Source organism: Ailuropoda melanoleuca, chromosome 12, assembly GCF_002007445.2.
Source record: "Ailuropoda melanoleuca isolate Jingjing chromosome 12, ASM200744v2, whole genome shotgun sequence".
NCBI classification, from domain to species: Eukaryota; Metazoa; Chordata; class Mammalia; order Carnivora; family Ursidae; genus Ailuropoda; species Ailuropoda melanoleuca.
Genome location: NC_048229.1, coordinates 67,493,440 through 67,513,233, shown reverse-complemented (window position 1 = coordinate 67,513,233; position 19,794 = coordinate 67,493,440). Strand labels below are relative to the sequence as shown.

Below are 19,794 nucleotides of genomic sequence, written 5' to 3'. Positions count from 1 at the left end.
AACATCACACGCCCTCCTCAATGTCCATCACCCTGTTACCCCATCCGCCTAGTCCCCAGTACTACATTTAAAGTTGATATCCAGTGACTATGTTTTTTGGTCAAGTATATCTCGGTCCTATTTATGTATCACAGAAATTCTTAACTATTCTAAGCTACAGTGTAGTCGTCTGATATTACACCAAGACTTGCTGAGCCATCTCTGTACTTATCCAAATCTAAGATTAGAAATAAAGTTTGAAATATAGATACAACCCATTGTGCTGGAATTTTACTTCTCAACATCATGGAAATATTCAACCATACAAAAAGTTGACTATTACAGAGTGAACACCTAAATAATCACTGGATAGATTCTATAATTAACACTTTACTAAAACTGGGGCACCTGGCTGGCTCAGTCAGAAGACCATGCGACTCTTGATCTCAGGGTCATGAGTTTGAGCCCCACATGAGGTGTGAAGATTACTTAAGTAAAACCTAAAAAAACAAAAAAAAATTTGCTAAATTTGCTTTATCACATATAGATCTTGATCCATTCCACAATCCATCTTTTTAAAAAATGCATTTCACGGTCACGTATATTTACACGTGATAAAATTACATAGAACTAATAAACACACACAAGTGCACGCAACACTGGTGAATCCAAACGAGGTCAAGGCATTGTATCCGTGTCATTTCCTGGTTAGGATACGACGCTGTAGTTATGTCACCACTAGGAGAAACGGGGTGAAATGGATGAGATCTGTTTTATTTTTCACAATTGAATCAGAATCTACAGTTACCTCAAACTAAAAAGTTAAAAAAAAAAAGAAGAAGAAGAAAATGCATTTCAAAGTAAGTTTCTGATTGGGGCTTCACCTTTTTGCCACACCTGATTCTTTGGAAGGGTGATGTTCAGATCGAAGTGGGTGTGGTTAGGCTGATACTGGAACCCCAGGTAGAGTGTCATTAAAAGGGGACTTTCAGGTTCTATGCGCACGATCAGGGATTTCTCCAGGGAAGTGATGTTCACCATGATAATAAAATGATCTGAGCTCACGTTGAGGCTGGTGGGATGGATTTCCATGCTAAATTTCTCCACAGCATGATCTAGAAGGAGACAGTTAATCAATCTTCAAGTTCAAGATGGTCCATCCATTGATGTCTTTCCGCCTCCTTTCTAGTGATAATGGAATGTAACTTCCTAAGTCTTCCTCCCTGAGCACGAATAGGTAAAACACAGCCAGGGATTAAGGGACAATATACAATTTCAGACCTAAAACACCTTCTCCTAAAGGTAAGGTAACCTCCTTGCAGAAGTTCCTGAGTGAAGATGTCAATAATCAAATAATGGCACTGTGACGAATCTCAAATGACTTTCCTCCATCCTGTTCTCCAAGAATTCCTATTCCCTCCTATTTAATCCCTAATAATCAAGTCATACCTCAATATCTTCCATTAAATCATCGACTTGGAAAAATTTAATATTAGAGCTTAGGAACACACTTCCGATGCTTCCGACAATGTTCTTGTCATCAAAATCCCCGAAGGGATTGAAAGCTAGTCCTGTTACCTAGAGATAAGAAAACTCCGTTTCATCCATTGCTGAAATCTTTAGAAATAACACCCTGATAGGTAATAAGGTATCAAAAATTAAAGTAAATGTTGGGATTTTTCCCCTTGCTAATACCTCAAATGAAATATTATTTCTCTTTGGAACATCATATTGGAAAGAATTAAAGACATGTCATTTACTTGGGATCCTCAGAATTATTATTTTTTTTTACATCTTTATACCCAGAGGATTCATGATTACTAGGAAGTTATTCTGCTCTCCAGAATAAGGCATCAGTCTTTCTTCTGTTTGTTAGGTAACTGCTGAAAGAAATAGAATATACTAATATGGCTAAGTTGATATATTGAGTCAATACTTATTCCGGTATTCCCAGCTTTGTACATACATAGTGAAGAGTTGAGATCAATTCAAACCATAACACAGAAACTGTCAAATCCAGAAGTCTGTTTAATGCTCCCAACCTCTACCATGGATCATTTTTAAGGCCTCCATTCCTGCCATCGTAGAACAGAAATCCAGGGCATGCAGCCTTCTCTCGTTTGGTCTGGTGAGCTCACATTTCACGGTGCACCCCCTTCACGGTGCACTCAAGTGCCTGCAGCCATCAATCCCATTTCCATTAGGGTCAGAATCAATTTCACACTCACTTGGACATTAACTCCTGGGTGTCTGTTCAAGAGCTCTTGCAAAGCTGAGGCTGATGGAAAGCCCAACCTCACAGGTGCTGGGGACCGGAGAGTGTAGGAGCTCAGAGGCCTGCTTGACATGTTTTGGCTAAGGAAGGAAAAATTAAAGGGAAACCAATTTCTGTGTGTTTTCTAAAGATCAAAAACCTAAAATGAAACTCTCCCCCTTCCTCCTCTGTTACCTGCTCAGCATCAGAGTAGCAACGGAAGAGGTCAGAGTCACTAACGACTCAGAAAACCCGTTCTCCTGTAGAAACGCTTCCTGGATCTTCCCAAGGGCCAGCAAGGCCATTTCCAGCATATTTTCTACCTGTATTTATAAGGAATCACTCAAGATCCTGACGATAACATAAGAAAAGTTAACATTCTTTGGAAAGGACCCAGAGAAAGTCCTTCCAGTCTGGCTAAAAACTCACCACCCTTCGTATCAACTAAGAGGGCCACCCAAAGACATATTTCTTTGTCCCATGATATAAGCTGCCCTGGATTTTTTTTTTTAAGAGAGGGACAGAGAGAAAGGCAGAGGGAGAATCCTTTTTTTTTTTTTAAGATTTATTTATTCGTGAGAGAGAGTGTGCGTGCATGCAAGCGGGGAAAAGAGCAGAGGGAGAGAGAATATCAAGCAGACTCTGCACCCAGCACGGAGCCCGATGCTGGACTCGGTCTCATGACCCTGAGATCACGACCTGAGCCAATCAAGAATTGGGCGCTAAACCAACTGAGCCACCTAGGTGCCCCAAGATTAAAAAGTTCTAAAAGGAGTTCAACACCAGCATCTCCTATAGCTACCTGCTCAATGTCCTGTTTGGATCTCTGCAGACCAGCTTCACCAGCTTCCATGACATTGTCGATGGAGTGAATGAGGCAGACAGTGATGGGGTTTTCGAAGTCCTGACTGCTGTTGCCCTCAAATGCCCTCTCAGGAAACTGCTCATTCAGGTCAACAAGGGGATTGAGGACATTGACCTGGGAGTTTTAGGAAGCAAACACACATCCTTGAGCTGCTTCTGCCTGTTTTAAATTTATTTGAGTTCTTCTTATCAGAAGTTCGATGTTCTTTAGGCATTTCAAACACATTTTTATAAAAAGCACTGTTACAACTTGGAAGGAAAAGAAAATATATTACATATGACCTATAGGGAGGATCTGTATTTCATGTTATTCTAAGGAATGGACAGAACCCTCCTGGAGTGGTAAGCAGATCAAATGGTTAATTCACCAAACTAAGCTATAAAAAGGGGAAGAGCAGTACTGGCTGGAACACTGAGTAGACTATGCCTTGAAACTCGGGCCTCAAAAGCCTTCAAGATTGACTTAACATAGAGAACAAGAAAAATTTTAAATGAAACAGAAAACCCCAATTCTCCTTTCGGTAGGTTGTTCTCAGGCAAAACAAGTAAGATGGTTAAGCAAATTGACAGACTATCCACTGTGGGTATGACTATTTTGGTTTTGAAATGTTTTTGTTTTCAAAGTAATATTTGTTAAAAACTTCTGCATAAAAAAGATCCAATAGGGGCGCCTGGGTGGCACAGCGGTTAAGCGTCTGCCTTCGGCTGGGCGTGATCCCGGCGTTATGGGATCGAGCCCCACATCAGGCTCCTCCGCTATGAGCCTGCTTCTTCCTCTCCCACTCCCCCTGCTTGTGTTCCCTCTCTCGCTGGCTGTCTCTCTCTCTGTCGAATGAATAAATAAATACAATCTTAAAAAAAAAAAAGATCCAATAGACAAAATTAAAAATAAGACCTGGGCACAAAATATTTGCAACATGTACAACAAAAGATCAACATCAATAATAAATAAAGCTCTCTTACAAACATGTAAAAACAATGACACACAACACATTGGGGGGAAAATGGACAAAAGACACAAAGAAGCAATTGAGAGAAGAAATACACATGGTCAGTCAACACACACAATGATGTCCAGCTGCCTTAGTAATCAGTAAAATGTTCCCTCCTCCTTTTCTTTTCTTGCCTTTGAAATTGGGAGATTGTGGGGCAAAGGTTGGTAAGGACGTAAAACAGTGCCTATTTATTTATTTGCAAGAGAGAGAGGGAGGGGAGGGGCAGAGAGAGCAACAGAATCCCAAGCAGGCTCCATGCTCAGCATGGTTTGATCCCACGACCCCAAGATCACGACGTGAGCCAAAATGAAGAGTTAGAAGCCCAACTGAGCCACTCAGGCGCCCCAAAACGGTGCCTTTTGAGAGACAATTTTGTCATCTATTGAAAATGCAAAAGCCCCCTAATTCTACCTCCGGCACTCAATTCCACAGAAATATTTGCATAAGTACTTAGTGACATAGGGGCATGGATGTTCATGGGTTTGCTATTTTCGAGAGTAGACAAACGAAAAGTGTCCAAATGCACATGAAGAATTATTGGTTCATTGTATGTACTGACACAAAAAGATATCCATGACAGGATTAAATAAAAAAAAAATCAAGGGGCTGAAAAATTTGTATACTTTAACCCCATTTTTTTAAAACGACAAACTTCTCTATGCACAGAAAAATGTCTGGCAGGATATGCACGACAAATTAATCATAATCTGATAATAGCGGTTACATCTAGAGAATGGCATTAGAAAGAAGGACAAAGATGGTGAGGGCTTTTGTTTAGAACTTTATATGCTTTTGTTCAGATTTTTAAATAACAAGCATGCATTATTTCTGGAATTAAGAAGCCCAAATGGGGCACCTGGGTGGGTCAGTCGGTTAGGCTCCTGACTCTTGATTTGGGCTTAGGTCATGGTCTCAGGGTCCTGAGATTGAGCCCCCACATCAGGGCTCAGTGCTGGCATGGAGCTTGCTTAAGGTTCTCCGTCTTTCCCTCTGCCCCCACCCCCCACCCACCCTCACATGTGTTCTCTTTCTCTCTCTCTCAAAAAAAAAGAGGCCCAAATAAACCAGCACAGATTACATTTACAGGCCTATTGCAGAATATCTGAAAATATAGGACATGGAAAAGAAAAAATGAAAATTCTCACAAATCCTAGTCCCTTAATTTACTTATGTGTATGGAGTGGAGACAGGCACAAATAATTACTGGGAATGACCTGGCAAATGGGGCAGCCACAGGTGTAAATATCTTGGAGCACTGAAGGCCGAGGTCTGTTTCAAAGCTGAACTGCTCTATCTCGGGCAAGGAGTGGATCTATTTGTCTCCCGTGATGTCTAACAAATGTATAAGAGAGACAGTAACCACATAAATGAACAAAAGAAACACCGCATATCTGAGAAGGTCATTACTGATTAATTTATTCTCAATCTTCAGAGTTAAAGGTATAAGTATGCTGGCTAAATGCTGCATTGAGTCTCCACACAATAGTTCGTAAGGCTAAATTCCGCACAGGACACCATCTCCAGGTTTGTATTTTCTGTTTTACATACTTTTTCTCTGTTTCGCTTCCCCGTTTCTCATACCTCGTTTCCTCCCGATCACCCTCTGCTTACCTGAGCGGACTTAGAAAATCCCGGGATAAAGGCTGTCAGTTTCTGGAGCATCTCACAAGCTGTCTGTAGTTTGCTGCGAGGCTGCAAACCATCCGTCGGTTTGCCCAAGTTCCCTGCTATCTCGTCTACGACCTGTTGGGAACAAAGAATTTTGCCAAAATTATTTATAGAAAATGACTGCACTTAAGTAGTTTGAGACATTGTTTTAACAAGAGTTGACATGACAAACTCGATGAATCACAGGCTCCCTGTAACAGTTACTACTTTCAGAAGCTTCTCTGCAAATGGATAGAATGTCCATCTCTTTCACAGAGTAGAGGAATAGACACAAAGGTCATACAATGATTGATACAGGGACGGATGGGTACGGAAATAAGATTTATAAGAGAGGTGTAAATCTCATGGCCATGATCAAGTGAGGAAATCAAAATGACAAAAACAAACTTCTCTATTCAGAAGCATGCTTATCGCCTCAGGTTTCCCACTGGTTTATGTCCCTTGATGCAAGAGTTCATGTTCAAGAAGGGAGTACTTGAAATTCCACACGGCAGGAGGTGGGAGGCAGGAATTCTGAGCAAACAAACCCAGAACTCTGGATGTGGTCCCAAAACTGTAAGAGGCAACTGCTTTTGAACGGGAAGTCCTGCCCTGAGATTATCTCTGTTTACACCAGCTACTTACTGCCATTTCTAAAGAATAGCCCATTGTAGCTTAATTCAGTCAGCTGGGCTCAGAAGTTAGAGCCGGTCCAGTCAGTCACGATCCAGCCCTTGCGGGCCATACAACTGAATAAAGTTATTTGTAATTCACAGGGTTTGTAAGAGGTTAGACCAGTTACAGAATGATCTTAGAATTGAGAAACACCCAGTTTGGGTTCACACTTTGGGACCAAGGTGTAAATAAGCAGGAATAAAGGTATGAGTGAGACCCAGCTGCCACCGAACCGCATGTTTCCAGGGCAGGTCGGGTTGTATATAACGCCATCCACGCGATAGCCAGGAAGGACACTGAGGACGGCTTATTTGATGCTTTAGAGCGGGGCTGAATCACGGTAGATCTCACCATTTACTACGCCTTTCTTTAATGGCTCTTAATAAAGCTTTATAGTTGTCTCCATACAAGTTTTACCATCTTTGGTTAGATTTACTCCTGTACTTGCCACTCTTTCTTTCTTTCTTTTTTTTTTTTTTTAGGGGAGAGACCCTGTGTGTGTGGGGGGGATCAGGGGATGCCAATCTGGCTCCCTGCTGAGAGCGGAGCCCATTAACGAGGGGCTCCATCTCAGGACTCTGAGCCCATGACTCAGCCAAAGTCAACAGTCAGACGGTTAACTTACTGAGCCACTCAGGAGCCCCTGCTGTTCTATCTTTTAAAAAAATCTAATTTTCTGATTGAGGCTGCTAAGTACAATTAACTTTAGTATATTGATCTGGTATTCAGCAACGCTGACAAGTTCTCTTTATGTTTCTAATAATTTATCTGTAGGCCTTTTGGGGGATTCTACACTTCAGACTTCTCTTTATTTAAGGAAAACAAAGCACTCTGTGTTTAACCTGCTGGAGATCAGTTTTTCTGCCAAGAGCACACAGTGCTGACTGAAACAGTAGTGAACATCTAGTTCCAATTCCTGCTGGAAGCAGAACCAACACAAACAGGATTATCCTCTAGCAAAGAAATGTTAGATTGCATGTAAGTAGGGCTTGTGCTAAAAAAAAAAAATCATATATATATATATATATATATAGAGAGAGAGAGAGAGAGAGAGAATGAGAGAGAAGCAGGATGATTTTCTTCAGTCAACATGATCAAAGTGGCTGTGCTTTTTCTGAAATTTGTGGAGGGAAAGGGAACAAAGGGGAAAGGAGCACCGGGATGGTGAGTAGGAAGAACTGTCCAGAAGGGGGTGCCACTGCTGGAAAATTGTGGCAGGTGGACAAAACTTCTTCCCCGTCTGAAGCACTAAATATAAGAGCAGCAAATAAAAATAAGACATTAAAATCCTGAAGAGGGTATGGAACCCACTGTGGACTGTCTCCACGGACTCGCTCAGTGCCTGCTTTTCACTGGGGCACGTGCTGGTCTGTCAGGCACCCTGAGGGAAATTTTGCTCAGAGGCAGAGGGTGAACTAGGCCCCCTCCTTACACAGCTCTTCTCGAAGCATCACCAAAATAGAAGGACAGAAGTACCTTCGCAGGGTCACAAGGTCCCCAGGGTGACCTTGGTTTTCTACATTTACCTGATCAGATGCATCCTGCAGTGATGTTTGGAGGTGAGTGGTGAAGACCTCCGCCTGCGAGTCCTCTTTGGGGCTTGGGGTCACCTCTACCAGAGTTTGCCGGGTGAGTGCCGGCAGGCCAGGGAGAGGCGGGCTGGTGGGCGCTGAGGTCACTGCCAGGACCTGCCGTGTGACTTTGGGTAGCGTTGAAGGAAATGGGCCGATGGGATGACACAGGGTCTTGGACTGAAAGGCATGTAAAGAAAGAGGCTGAATCTGATTTTACCAACTGAAAATTAAGGCAGCGTTTCCAAAATTATTCTGGCACTCTCACGTCCCGCAAGATATTAATGGGCATTTCTCTCAAAAAGATCCAGTACTCAGTTTTGAAAAAGTGGCATACTGTATTACCCTCTTTAAGACTCACAATTTAATTAGTGTATTTATTATCAACCACTCAATAAATTATAATTAAACATCTACCACATGCTAGGCAATTTTCTGGGGAATCAGGGATATAGAATGAACAAAATAAGCTAAGTTCTTGCCCCCATGGAGCCTCCATTTTAGTAGTGGAGGCAAATTATACTACGTATTAAGTAAGAGTAATAAGAGCAAGCAGATGAAAGGAAATAGTGTGCTGAAGATAGGGTGCTCAGATGTATGGAGACAGCATTTGCTGAGAGTTGAAATACAGGGAGAAAGCTCTGCCAATATATTGGACACAGGCATCTGAGAAGTGCAAAGGCCCTGAGGTCACAGCCTGATGGGTTTGTCTGAGGAGGAACAAGAGGCAAGATGAGCAAAACTGGGACGTGGGGGATATCAGAAAGATCCTGCGGGTGGGGGCGACAATGAGGAATGGGACTGGGGAGAACGCTGATATGTCAGGTAATGGAGAAGAGTAGGATTTTACCTTGAACGAGATGGGAAGACACTGGGGGCTTTGAGGAGCAGCAGCATGAAGCGACTTGTGTCGTAAAGGATCACTCCTCTGACTGCTGTGTTGAGAATTGACAGAAAAGGCCAAGGGCAGAACCAGGGAGAGATGAGGAGGCAGCACATGCAGAGTTCGGCTGGGAGAGGATGGTGGCTTAGACTACGGTGTGATACTGGTGGAGCTGCTGGGAAGTGGTTAGGTTTGGCCATATGAAAGGCTCTGAGAAGTCCTACAGTCAAAGACCTTTGTTTTCTTTCCTTCTGGAAACATTTTAAGCAATATTGGTTACTATTCCGTAGAACATCCCTTGGAAAATACTGACTTAAGGGATTTTGACCTCATCCTTGTTCTTTCATACAAAAGAAACACCTATTTTTTTCAGTGGGTCAAGTAAATGTAAATCTATCTTTAGACATCACTGAAAGGTTTCTATGTAGGACACAAAGGTGAGAAGGCTGAGAAATTTCTTGAATGTGAAATTTTATAGATTATGCAATTTCTACTTTTGCTTTCCTTTCACTATTTTTTCCTTTTTTGTTATTTTTTATTGATTTATTTTGAAAAATACTTTATTTATTTGTCAGAGAGAGAGAGAGAGCACAAGCAGGGAGAACAGCAGGCAGAGGGAGAAGGAGACTCCCCGATGAACTGGGAGCCCGACGCGGGGCCTGATCCCAGGACCCTGGGATCATAACCTGAGCTGAAGGCCGATGGTTCACCATTTTTTCCAGATGCCCATTCCCCCCCGCCCTTTTTTAAAGGAAATTTAAATTTTATCGTATTGCACATACTTTTGTAAGATGTCACAAGTCCTTTTTGGGATGACGCAGGGAAGAAACAACCAACAAATGATCATTGTAACATCATGAAAGCCAGAGTAGGCTTTAAAAATGTCATTAGTAAAGCATCCATTCAACCTCGTTCTTTCCTGCATTTAAGCACTTTCCTTTCATTATGTAAGGACTACATTTCCCAGCCTTCCTCGCTGGCAGCAGTATGGCCACGTGACCAGATCCTGACCAATGGGATATGAAAAGTGACCTGCAATTTCCAGGCTGTTCCCTTAAAGTGCAGGATCAGGCTCCCATTTTCCCATCTCCCCTTCCTAGTTGAACGTGGAAGCAGCTTTTAAAGACCATGAGATGCAAGTCACAAGGTGATGACAGCAGAACAAGGCAGGAAGAGCTTGGGTCTCGTAAACTGTGGAGCCATCTTATCAGCCCTGGACTGCTTGCTTACACTGTGATGTGGAAGAGAAAGGAACTTCCATTGGTTCAAGCTTGCATTTTGACTTCTGTTACTCCAACTGACCCTAGTTTATAACCTGTACATCCTGCTAAAACATGGCCTGTTGGGAAGGGACAAGAAAGGCATTTTGAGTATCCATGAATTCCCAAAATATTTCCACCAATGGATCTTTCTTGTAGAAACAACTAGAATAGAGATGATACAAAATTAAGAGCTCAAGAAGGGTAAAGTTATGGCATAAAAATGATTGGTGCTAAATGTGAAACTAGTTAAAATAGATATATGTTCTAAATTGTTGGAAATATGGCTTTGACAAAAGTTTTGTAAAAGTATTCTCAAGTTTTATATAAAAAAAAAACAGGGGCGCTTGGGTGGCTCAGTTGGTTAAGCCTCCAACTCTTGGTTTTGGCCCAGGTCGTAATCTCAGAGTCATGAGATCGAGCCCCACGTGGGGCTCCAGGCTCAGCATGGCATCTACTTGAGACTTTTCTCCCTCTGCCCCTCACCCTACTCTCTCAAATAAATAAAATCTATTAAAAAAAACCAATATAACAATAACCTGAATAAAACCCACAGACTATACTAACAAAATCTACGAAGGGAGGGCGGGGAAAGAAAAACTAACATGTGCTATATTCCTTTAACCAGATGAGGGGGCTTCAGAAGAGACTGTCACACTCCTGAGCCCAACCGTTAGAGAAACACAGGTGCAGGAATGTGTTTTCAAAAAGAACAACTCTGTGAAGGCAAACAATTAAAGCAAGAGCACCGAAGAGCAAAATTCCAACAAAGGACAGAAGAAAGTAGCAAGGAAGCTTTAGAACCAGAAAGCACAGAGCAAGGCAAGAGATGACATCAGTTATTAAAATACATTTAGGGGCGCCTGGGTGGCACAGCGGTTAAGCGTCTGCCTTCGGCTCAGGGCGTGATCCCGGCGTTATGGGATCGAGCCCCACATCGGGCTCCTCCGCTATGAGCCTGCTTCTTCCTCTCCCGCTCCCCCTGCTTGTGTTCCCTCTCTCGCTGGCTGTCTCTATCTCTGTCAAATAAATAAATAAAATCTTTAAAAAAATACATTTAAATGTGATAAACTCTACTATAAAAACATTCTCAAAATCAAATAATTAGACCCATTTATACAAAATTTAATAGGAACACATGTAAAACAAAGTGACACAAAATTATCAAAGGACCCTGGGGGGCACGTGGCTGGCTTAGTCAGAGGAGCATGCAATCTCGATCTCAGAGTTGTGAATTTGAGCCCCACATTGGGTGTAGATATTACTTAAAAATTGAAAAAAAAATTTTTTTTTCAAAGGACCATACATACCTAAATATAAGGCCACTCCCCACATAAGGCAATGTCCTCCTTTTTCAAGGAGGACATTTAAAGACAGTTATTTTGAGGCAAACTTGACTATATCATTTCCAAGGATATAGGTGAACAAATGTCTAGGTACTTAAAGCAGTAACTTGCTCTCAAAGGCGTGTTTAAAATCACGTGTTATCTAAAGCAGCGTATTAGGGGCGCCTGGGTGGCTCAGTCGTTAAGTGTCTGCCTTCGGCTCAGGTCATGATCCCTGGGTCCTGGGATCGAGCCCCGCATCGGGCTCCCTACTCCACTGGGAGCCTGCTTCTTCCTCTCCCTCTCCCCCTGCTTGTGTTCCCTCTCTCGCTGGCTGTCTCTTTGTCAAATAAATAAATAAAATCTTTTTAAAAAAATAAATAAATAAAGTAGCGTATTAACTTAGGAGCCCTGCTATCTGAAAACTCCCATTTCATGACGTGGCTTTATTGAAACTTTTCAAATGCACCCTCAGTCTCAGTGCCTTAATTATCATCAGAACGACTTCTGCAATTACTTAACAGTTTTGAAAGTACACCAACTTTACTTTCATCTCATGCTATCATGAAATCCTTCTTCCCCAACTCACAAGCACCCAGTTACAAAAGCATTTGGAAAAGCTGATTTTCACGTTTGTTCTTTAGATAGATATTCATGTCTCTACAACAGCACTTTCTAGATTGCTCTTTTAAGGGATCCTTGGAGGGCTTGTTGACAAAGACATCTAAGACTTGAAGTTGTGAGGTCATACCTCCTCAGAATAATCACCAGATGCATTTTAAATCTGTCTCCTTTTCCACCTGGTTGGTCAGGTGATCTCTACAATCATCCAACACTGGTATTGATCGAGGCCATTTTAGGCTAATGCATCTTCCCCAAATAGTATTTTTGAAAAAAAAATGAGAGAGAACACCAAAATATGAAAGACTCTGCAAGGACTTTAAGAGACTCTTTGGATAGAAAATTTTGTGGGAGAAAACCTTGTCTTTTATTTGGGCACGTGTGAAAAGAAGACGGCCAAAGGCCCATCAAGAAAGTAAGTATCTACACCATGAGAGCAAAGACTGCAATGCTAAGATCAGAGAAAACAGAACGCAACAATGCTGATTGCGTACACGTTACGACGACACACTTCAGCATTAACTAATCACGGGCATCCTTTCAGGCAGGAATTGATTTCACTACCTATTACCTGAGGTCCTTTTGTTTCTTGGAACTGCGGCTTCTCCTTCTGTCTTCTCGGGTCTCCAGTGTAAATTAGAATTATTTCCATGTCTTTCATCTTGGTCTGGAAAAGCATCTACTTGGAAGCCAATGGAAAAGAGAAGTTCTAGTATATAGCTCTAGCTGTAAGTCCCTAACATAGCTGTCACCAGCACATACATGAGAGTCAAGACAACATAAATGAAAGATTACTATCTTTTTTTTTTTTTTTCCAAAAGAGCATAGGAAATCTCAAGGAGCTCTTCTGCTCTGGATGTTACACCTGCTACTCTCCAATGTCACAAAATGAGGTCCACTGACTGGGTCAACAATAAGAAGATAAAATTAAGTTCATTTTAAGAAATTACATTCTAAGGGTAATATTCTCCTCATATTGTGTAATTCCCACTGGCAGAGAGAAGAGAGTTCAGTAGGTGAACGATAAATTCTTGAACACGCCTCCTCGTGTGCACTTATTGTTTCTCACACACGCGGCCCAACGCGGCTTGACAAAATCGTACCACCTCACTGACTTTATCTCCGCTTACATGCAGATCACAAGCCTGGCAATCGGACTGTGCTCCCCAGGTCTCTTCATGCTTCCGCCCTCTGAGAGGACTCCTTCCCATTTCCTCCTCTACTGTATCCCCGATGACAAGGAAATCCCTGATCTTCTTCCCAGGGCAGGTCATAACCTCGCTTTCTGCTTCAAAAAGAAAATGGAAGCAATAAGAGTCCCCTCCACAGAGTCCTGTCACCAAATCTGCCCCTGACTGGCAAGCATCTACACCCAGACACCGCCTTCTGTCCTGTTCCTACAAGCTCCCCGCGCTCCTACCCAAAGCGAATCCCTCTAGCTGCACGCTGGCTCAGATCAAGGACACTGTCCTATTTTTTCTATCTTAAGACAAACCACCAACTCACATTGCCTCATGAACTACTGTCCTAGTTCCTTCCTGCTCTTGAGCAAAATTAACCTAAAAATTGTCTACATTTGCTACATCCAATTCCTCTCCTGTTCTTCTTCCTTACTTTTAGGAAACAAAAACAGTCTTTTTTTTTTTCTAATTATGTAAAACATTTATAGAGTTCCAATGACAAAATTATGAAACCAGGTACATTCAGAAAGATCTAAATTCTATCTCTGTCCTTTCCAGCCTTTTCCCTCCCTCCCCCATAAGTAATCATTTTCATTAGCTTTTGTTTATTATGCTTATGAATATGTGTGTGTAGGTATATATGCATATATATTCATATTACCCTCTTTCTTAAAGTGGCATTGGGATAGATTCCCAGCAACAGGAATGCTGAGTCAAAGGGTAGATATAAACGCAATTTTGCTAGACTGCCAAATATTCCTCTCCTTAGATACAGTATCTCATTGCATTTCCATCAGCAATTTATGAGAGCACCTGCTTCCTTACAGTCTTGCCGACAGAATATGTTGTTAAGTTTGTGGATTCATGCCCATCTGATAGGTGGGAAATGGTATCTCGGTTTTAATTTGCATTTCTCTATTTTTGGGCAACAATACTTCATAATATGAAACATTAGACTTCATTCTTGAATGTTAAGGAACAAATTTACAAATACTTCTTCCACCAACATGTTATTTTGGAAGAGGGTTTGTTTTTTTTTTTGTTTTTTTTTTGTTTTCTTTAAGAGAGAGAACCTGTGCAGGAGCAGGGTAAGGAGGGGCAGAGCGAGAGAGAGAATCTTCATTAAGCGGGCTCCACGCTCAGCAGTGTGGATCCCACAACCCTGAGATCATGACCGGAGCTGGAATCAGGAGTCAGATGCTTAACAGACTGCACCATCCAGGTGCCCTGGAAGGGGCATTTCTTCAGTTCACAATAAAATGTATAAACACTATGATGACAATAGCCCGCTCTTTCTTTTCTTTTTTCTTTTTCCTTTCCTTTCTTTCTCTCTTTGTATTCTTTTCTTTCCTTCCTTCCCTTTCTTTCCTTTTCTTTCTTTCCTTCCTTCTTATATTTTTTATTTAAGTAATCTCTACACCCAACGTGGGGCTCAAACTCATGACCCCGAGGTCAAGAGTCACATGCTTTTCTGACTCAGCCAGGCACCCCAACAATAGCTATTTCTGAATACTATGCAATTACATTGTGCCAAAACTTTAGTTTTAAAGGTAAGTAGCAATATCAAATCTCCAAGAGATCCAATGACCTTTGACATGAATGTGATGCTATCTAGAAGCAGAAATGAACTTTGCACAAAAAAATAGAAATTTCATAATATTAATAGTAATAACTGCCAGGCACTGTTCTAATACTTTACTTGTATCATCTTACTAATTCTCATAACAATCCTTTGAAGGACTGCCCAGGGGCTACATAGGCAAGGTCCCAGAATCAAGACATGAGCTTAGAGAAGTCTGACTTTAGAGCCTGAACTCCAACTACAGAAACACCTCATTACGGGAATGCAGGTTCAGAATTTGGTGAGTTGGCTTAGACAATGGAATAGAATTCTCTTTAAAAACATTTTTTGTTGTTTTTAAAAATATTTTTTTTAATTTTATTTATTTATTTTTAAAGATTTTATGTGTAAGTACTTTCTGCACCCAACATGGGGCTCGAACTCACAACCCAGATCAAGAGTCATATGCCTCACTGACTCAGCCAGATGCCCCGAGAATTTTTTTTGCCCAAGATTATCTTCTGCATGAACATTCCATATTCCATAGCAGTAATCTCTTGCAAGTGCATGAATGATAATATTAGGAAAGACATTTTCACTCCAAAACCAAGAGTAGGCGAAATGTCTAAAAACTCAACTCTTGGAGAGTGAAAAATGAACGGAAAATCATCATCATTTAGGCTGCATTAAGGGTTGCTTTTCCAGTCCTGGAGATGAGTTGGGCCAAATAACCTCCGGTCAAGATGAAAAACGGTTCACAATTGTAAGGTGGCACACTCACATTTGTGACAATGAAACACAGGACCCCTTGATTAATGCAGAGAATGGCCTCACAACCTTGGCCTCACCAACAACAGCGTGCTATCACAGCAAAATCGGGTAAGCGTATCACAGAGAGCTTGAAAGGGTGGAGAATGAGAAGCTGGAAGCCAAAAATTTACTACCCTGATATACCCAGTATTTGAAGAAGGTGATTTTTTTTTCTTATAATAGAGAAATATTGCAACGTGTTCTGTTTTATAAAGAACCCATAGATGCTTCATATTTTAATAAGAATATATTTGTGTGGGGCGCCTGGGTGGCTCAGTCATTAAGCATCTACTTTTGACTCAGGTCATGATCCCAGGGTCCTGGGATCAAGCCCCGCATAGGGCTCCCTGATCAGTAGAAAGCCTGCTTCTCCCTCTCCTACTCCCCCTGCTTGTGTTCCCTCTCTTGCTGTTTCTGTCAAATAAATAAAATCCTAAAAAAAAAAAAAAAAGAAAGAATATATTTGTGATTTTTAAAGTGGAACAAAATTTTTACTCAGACTGTCTGTGACATTGTTAGGTCCTTGAGAAATCACTGAACTAAGAATAAATAAATGCTGGACACAACCGCCATGAAAAACGTAGATTGAAAGAGAAACCACGCACCCAACTTCATGTACACAATTCTCATCGCCTACTCCCGAGGAAGCAAACCGACAGGACAGCAGCCTCCTCACCCTTCACCTTCTCGTCTTCCTGCACCAATATTACTATTTTCCTCCTTTGCTTTTGTACTCTTCCCTCTGAAGCCCAAGTGCCAAATGGGTTAGGGGTGCACAAAAGGAAAATGGAGTTTACCGCTACGCCTTCTCCCATGCTCCACCCAAGAAATGAAGGCAAACATCAGGCACAGCTCTGAAGTGTGGGATGTATATGAAAGTCATTCCAGATGAACAGTTTCTCACTCTAATCAGTATCATGAAAATCATTATATAATCAATACCATCAAAACCCCCACACGCATCCTATGCACTATCACTCACAGACTCTGTGACAAGAAACCTTCGTAAGCACATTCTCCCCATCCCCCCAACCCCAGTTTTTCTTTTCATTTAACCACACCCTTAAGTAAACCTTGGGCCATAATGTCCTTGATCTGCCCCGAGACAAGACTAGGTCACATTCTTAAGCATTCTCCTCCTGGGTGGTTCCCCCTTAATAGAGCATTTCTTGTCAAGCGGGACTTGTCAGCCTTTTTCTTTGGGCTGTTACCTCCTTCGGTCTTTGGATGTCACTTGGCATATACCTCCTTTTCACGGAGCAGACGCCTTAACCAATACTCTTACATGCCGTCCTTATGTAGTATCAGTTTCTAGAAATCATGACGTTGGTGGCATGTGGCTTCATCACTTACCAGCCTGGCAAATGAAAGAATGCCCCAGGGAGCACGAGTCCACTTCTGATGAGATCCAGTTGGAGTTTCTGGACATGTAAGTGCAGCTGAGGGGCTTTGGGGGCTGGCAGGCTGTGACACCTGCTGAAGGAGGACCAGACCCAGGTGAGCCTCAGACTCCAAAATCAACCTTTTTAAAAAGTAAATATGAAAACCGAATTTTGTTAGTTTCTAATAGATGGAATGTAGGATATCCCCCCAATGTGAGATGATGTTGGAGGGCCCAGGAGCGAATGGTCAAGAAAGAATTCTTGAGACATCTTCAGTGCAAAAAAGGTGGTTTTATTAAACACTAGGACCGGACCTGTGGGCAGAAAGAGCTGCCCTGGGAATGTGAGGAGGGACTGATTACATTCTTTCCAGTTGGGAAGGGGTTAGGGATCGGGGAAGTCGCTAAGGAATTTGGAAGCAAGGTTTCCCGGACCTTGAGGGGTCATTTTCTACTGTCTAGTAAACCTTAGTCACAAGTCCCTTCAGATGGATATCATTGGGCCATATGTTTGAAGGATGACTTCTAACATATATCTTGGGGTTAGGGGGGGAAGAGATAAAGGAAGTTTTGAAAGGGATTTTTTAGATGTTCAAGAAGACTTACAGGATCCTGGAGGTCGGGCTATTGTCAAGCTAAGGTTGCCTTTTGCCTCCGGCAAAATATTAACGTTGAGGCAGTTAAACTTCCGCAGGAAGATCACCCTGCCTGTCTCAGAAACTGTCAGTGGGCTGGAAGTTGTAAGGAAATTTAATTTTTCTCTATATTTCTTTTGCCTTTGTTCTCCACATCACGCCCGCACATTACAGATTATTTTTTCATATTATGTGTTTTCACAAGATTTCATATTAATTTACCTAGAGATCAATGAAGATGATGGTGATGTCACAGTGCCTTGGATTGTCCTCCAAGACCACAATATTATGGTGCATGATTTTGAAAAGATCTCTGTAAGAAAGGTAATAGGCAAATAATTTCTCTCCTGGTTTCTGAATTAGGAAACTTGGAGCCAAGAATGATGAAGAGGATACTTGCCAGGAACAACGTGGCCATAAACGGTTTCCCACTTCAGAATCCTACACGGTACTTTCAGCGAAATATCAGGTATGGTTAGCTTTTGATAAACTCTGAGAAAACCTCAACATCTTTGCTACACAGACAAATCAAAGGTTGAAGCCCTACAATATAAATACTTCAGAGGAACTGTGGTAATGAAGTAAAGCGACCGATTTTTCTATGTACAAAAGTGGAAAGATGTAAATTTTTTTCTGTCTCTTGTTCCAGAGTAATAGCAAGGACTTTACCTTTGTAAACACTCATCTCAGAGCCTTACCTGGATTCTTTCTTTCTTGATGTTTTCCCAGGTGCTTTAGATGTGGCCCAATCCACCACTTACTCCCTTCTTCCAGAAAGTCCCAGAGAAGCTCCTGGACCCCCAGATTCCAAGTGTAAGCAAGGTGTCCTCCCCGGACACCACGGTAATTTTCTGCTTCCTCGTAGCTGCAGTGAAACCTGTTAAGCTGATAACAATGTTTTTTACCATGTTGCTCTGGGATATTTAGCTCACCTCCTAGAATGATACCTGTTCTGATGTATAACCAAAGCCAGATTTTTCGCCTGAAGAACATTTTCTCTCTGAGCAAGAACAGTGAAGGGGGCCCCAGCAGCTGCCTGGTCCTTTAAATATATTCTTGGTGGGTCTGTCACATTTATTGGTATTATTCTTTTAGGAATAGGGGATAGTTTGTCAAGGAGATAACAGGCTTTCTGTTTTTGTTTTTAAGAACCCAGGTGGAGTCCCTACGAGCTGAAAACAAACAGCAAAAATCAATAAAGCAATGGGCATTTAAAGAACACCACCACCTGTGTCTACACAACTGGCTATGCCTTTAGCTTTAGAATAGCTCTTTATTTGCTGAGCCTACACCGTAAAGGAGAAGATGATGAATATCTAAGTCAGTATTGCTAAAAATTGAGAAATGGGGGCGCCTGGGTGGCACAGCGGTTAGGCGTCTGCCTTCGACTCAGGGCGTGATCCCGGTGTTGCGGGTTCGAGCCCCACATCAGGCTCCTTCACTATGAGCCTGCTTCTTCCTCTCCCACTCCCCCTGCTTGTGTTCCCTCTCTCACTGGCTGTCTCTATCTCTGTCGAGCAAATAAATAAATAAAATCTTTAAAAAAAAAAATTGAGAAATGTATTGTGTGTGTGTTTTTTTTTTTTAAAGGAAACCATTCTTACAGACCCCCAGGACGTATTTAAATTACCGTATTCTGTTTTTTAAATGCGTTTCAAACATAAAACTAGGCATAAACTATATGCTAAAGCTCTCGCACAATCCTAAAACCAAAAAAATAAATATCTGATGAAAGGATGAATACAAATTAAATACAAACAGCGCTGAAAACCAATGAAATGTAAACGTGCTGCACTAAATAGCGATCCGACAGGTAAACACGGTACTAGCTTATGACCGCACAGGTTGTTTTGATTTAGCATGCACGCTACTTCATGCTGTAGGGAAAATCCATTCTCTCACCACTTTTCTTTTTCTTTTTTAAAGATTTTATTTATTCGACAAAGATAGAGACAGCCAGCGAGAGAGGGAACACAAGCAGGGGGAGTGGGAGAGGTACTTTTCTTTAACTTGCTGAAAAACCTTTGTTCATACAGCATGCCATTTGTCCTTCACCTGCAGGGAATCTGTTTATTTGAGCCATTTTTCTTTCTTGGTACCAAAATATGATAATAAATACAAATAAATGTGGGCACTGAAAGAGTTTGATAGGT

The 19,794-nt window shown here is 41.7% G+C and overlaps 1 protein-coding gene across 1 annotated transcript in view; it reads right to left on the bottom strand.

Moving 5' to 3' along the window:
- Nucleotides 1-18,634, bottom strand: part of PKD1L3 (polycystin 1 like 3, transient receptor potential channel interacting) — a 39,418-nt gene extending 20,784 nt beyond the window's left edge. Inside the window, 13 exon segments of the mRNA XM_034639037.1 lie at nucleotides 864-1,076; nucleotides 1,079-1,094; nucleotides 1,429-1,557; nucleotides 2,208-2,334; nucleotides 2,429-2,556; nucleotides 3,036-3,212; nucleotides 5,704-5,835; nucleotides 7,941-8,199; nucleotides 8,836-8,920; nucleotides 12,645-12,752; nucleotides 13,143-13,361; nucleotides 16,979-17,101; nucleotides 18,340-18,634. Coding sequence (XP_034494928.1) covers nucleotides 864-1,076; nucleotides 1,079-1,094; nucleotides 1,429-1,557; nucleotides 2,208-2,334; nucleotides 2,429-2,556; nucleotides 3,036-3,212; nucleotides 5,704-5,835; nucleotides 7,941-8,199; nucleotides 8,836-8,920; nucleotides 12,645-12,752; nucleotides 13,143-13,361; nucleotides 16,979-17,101; nucleotides 18,340-18,634 — 2,011 coding nt within the window.
- Nucleotides 18,635-19,794: the final 1,160 nt, after the last annotated feature.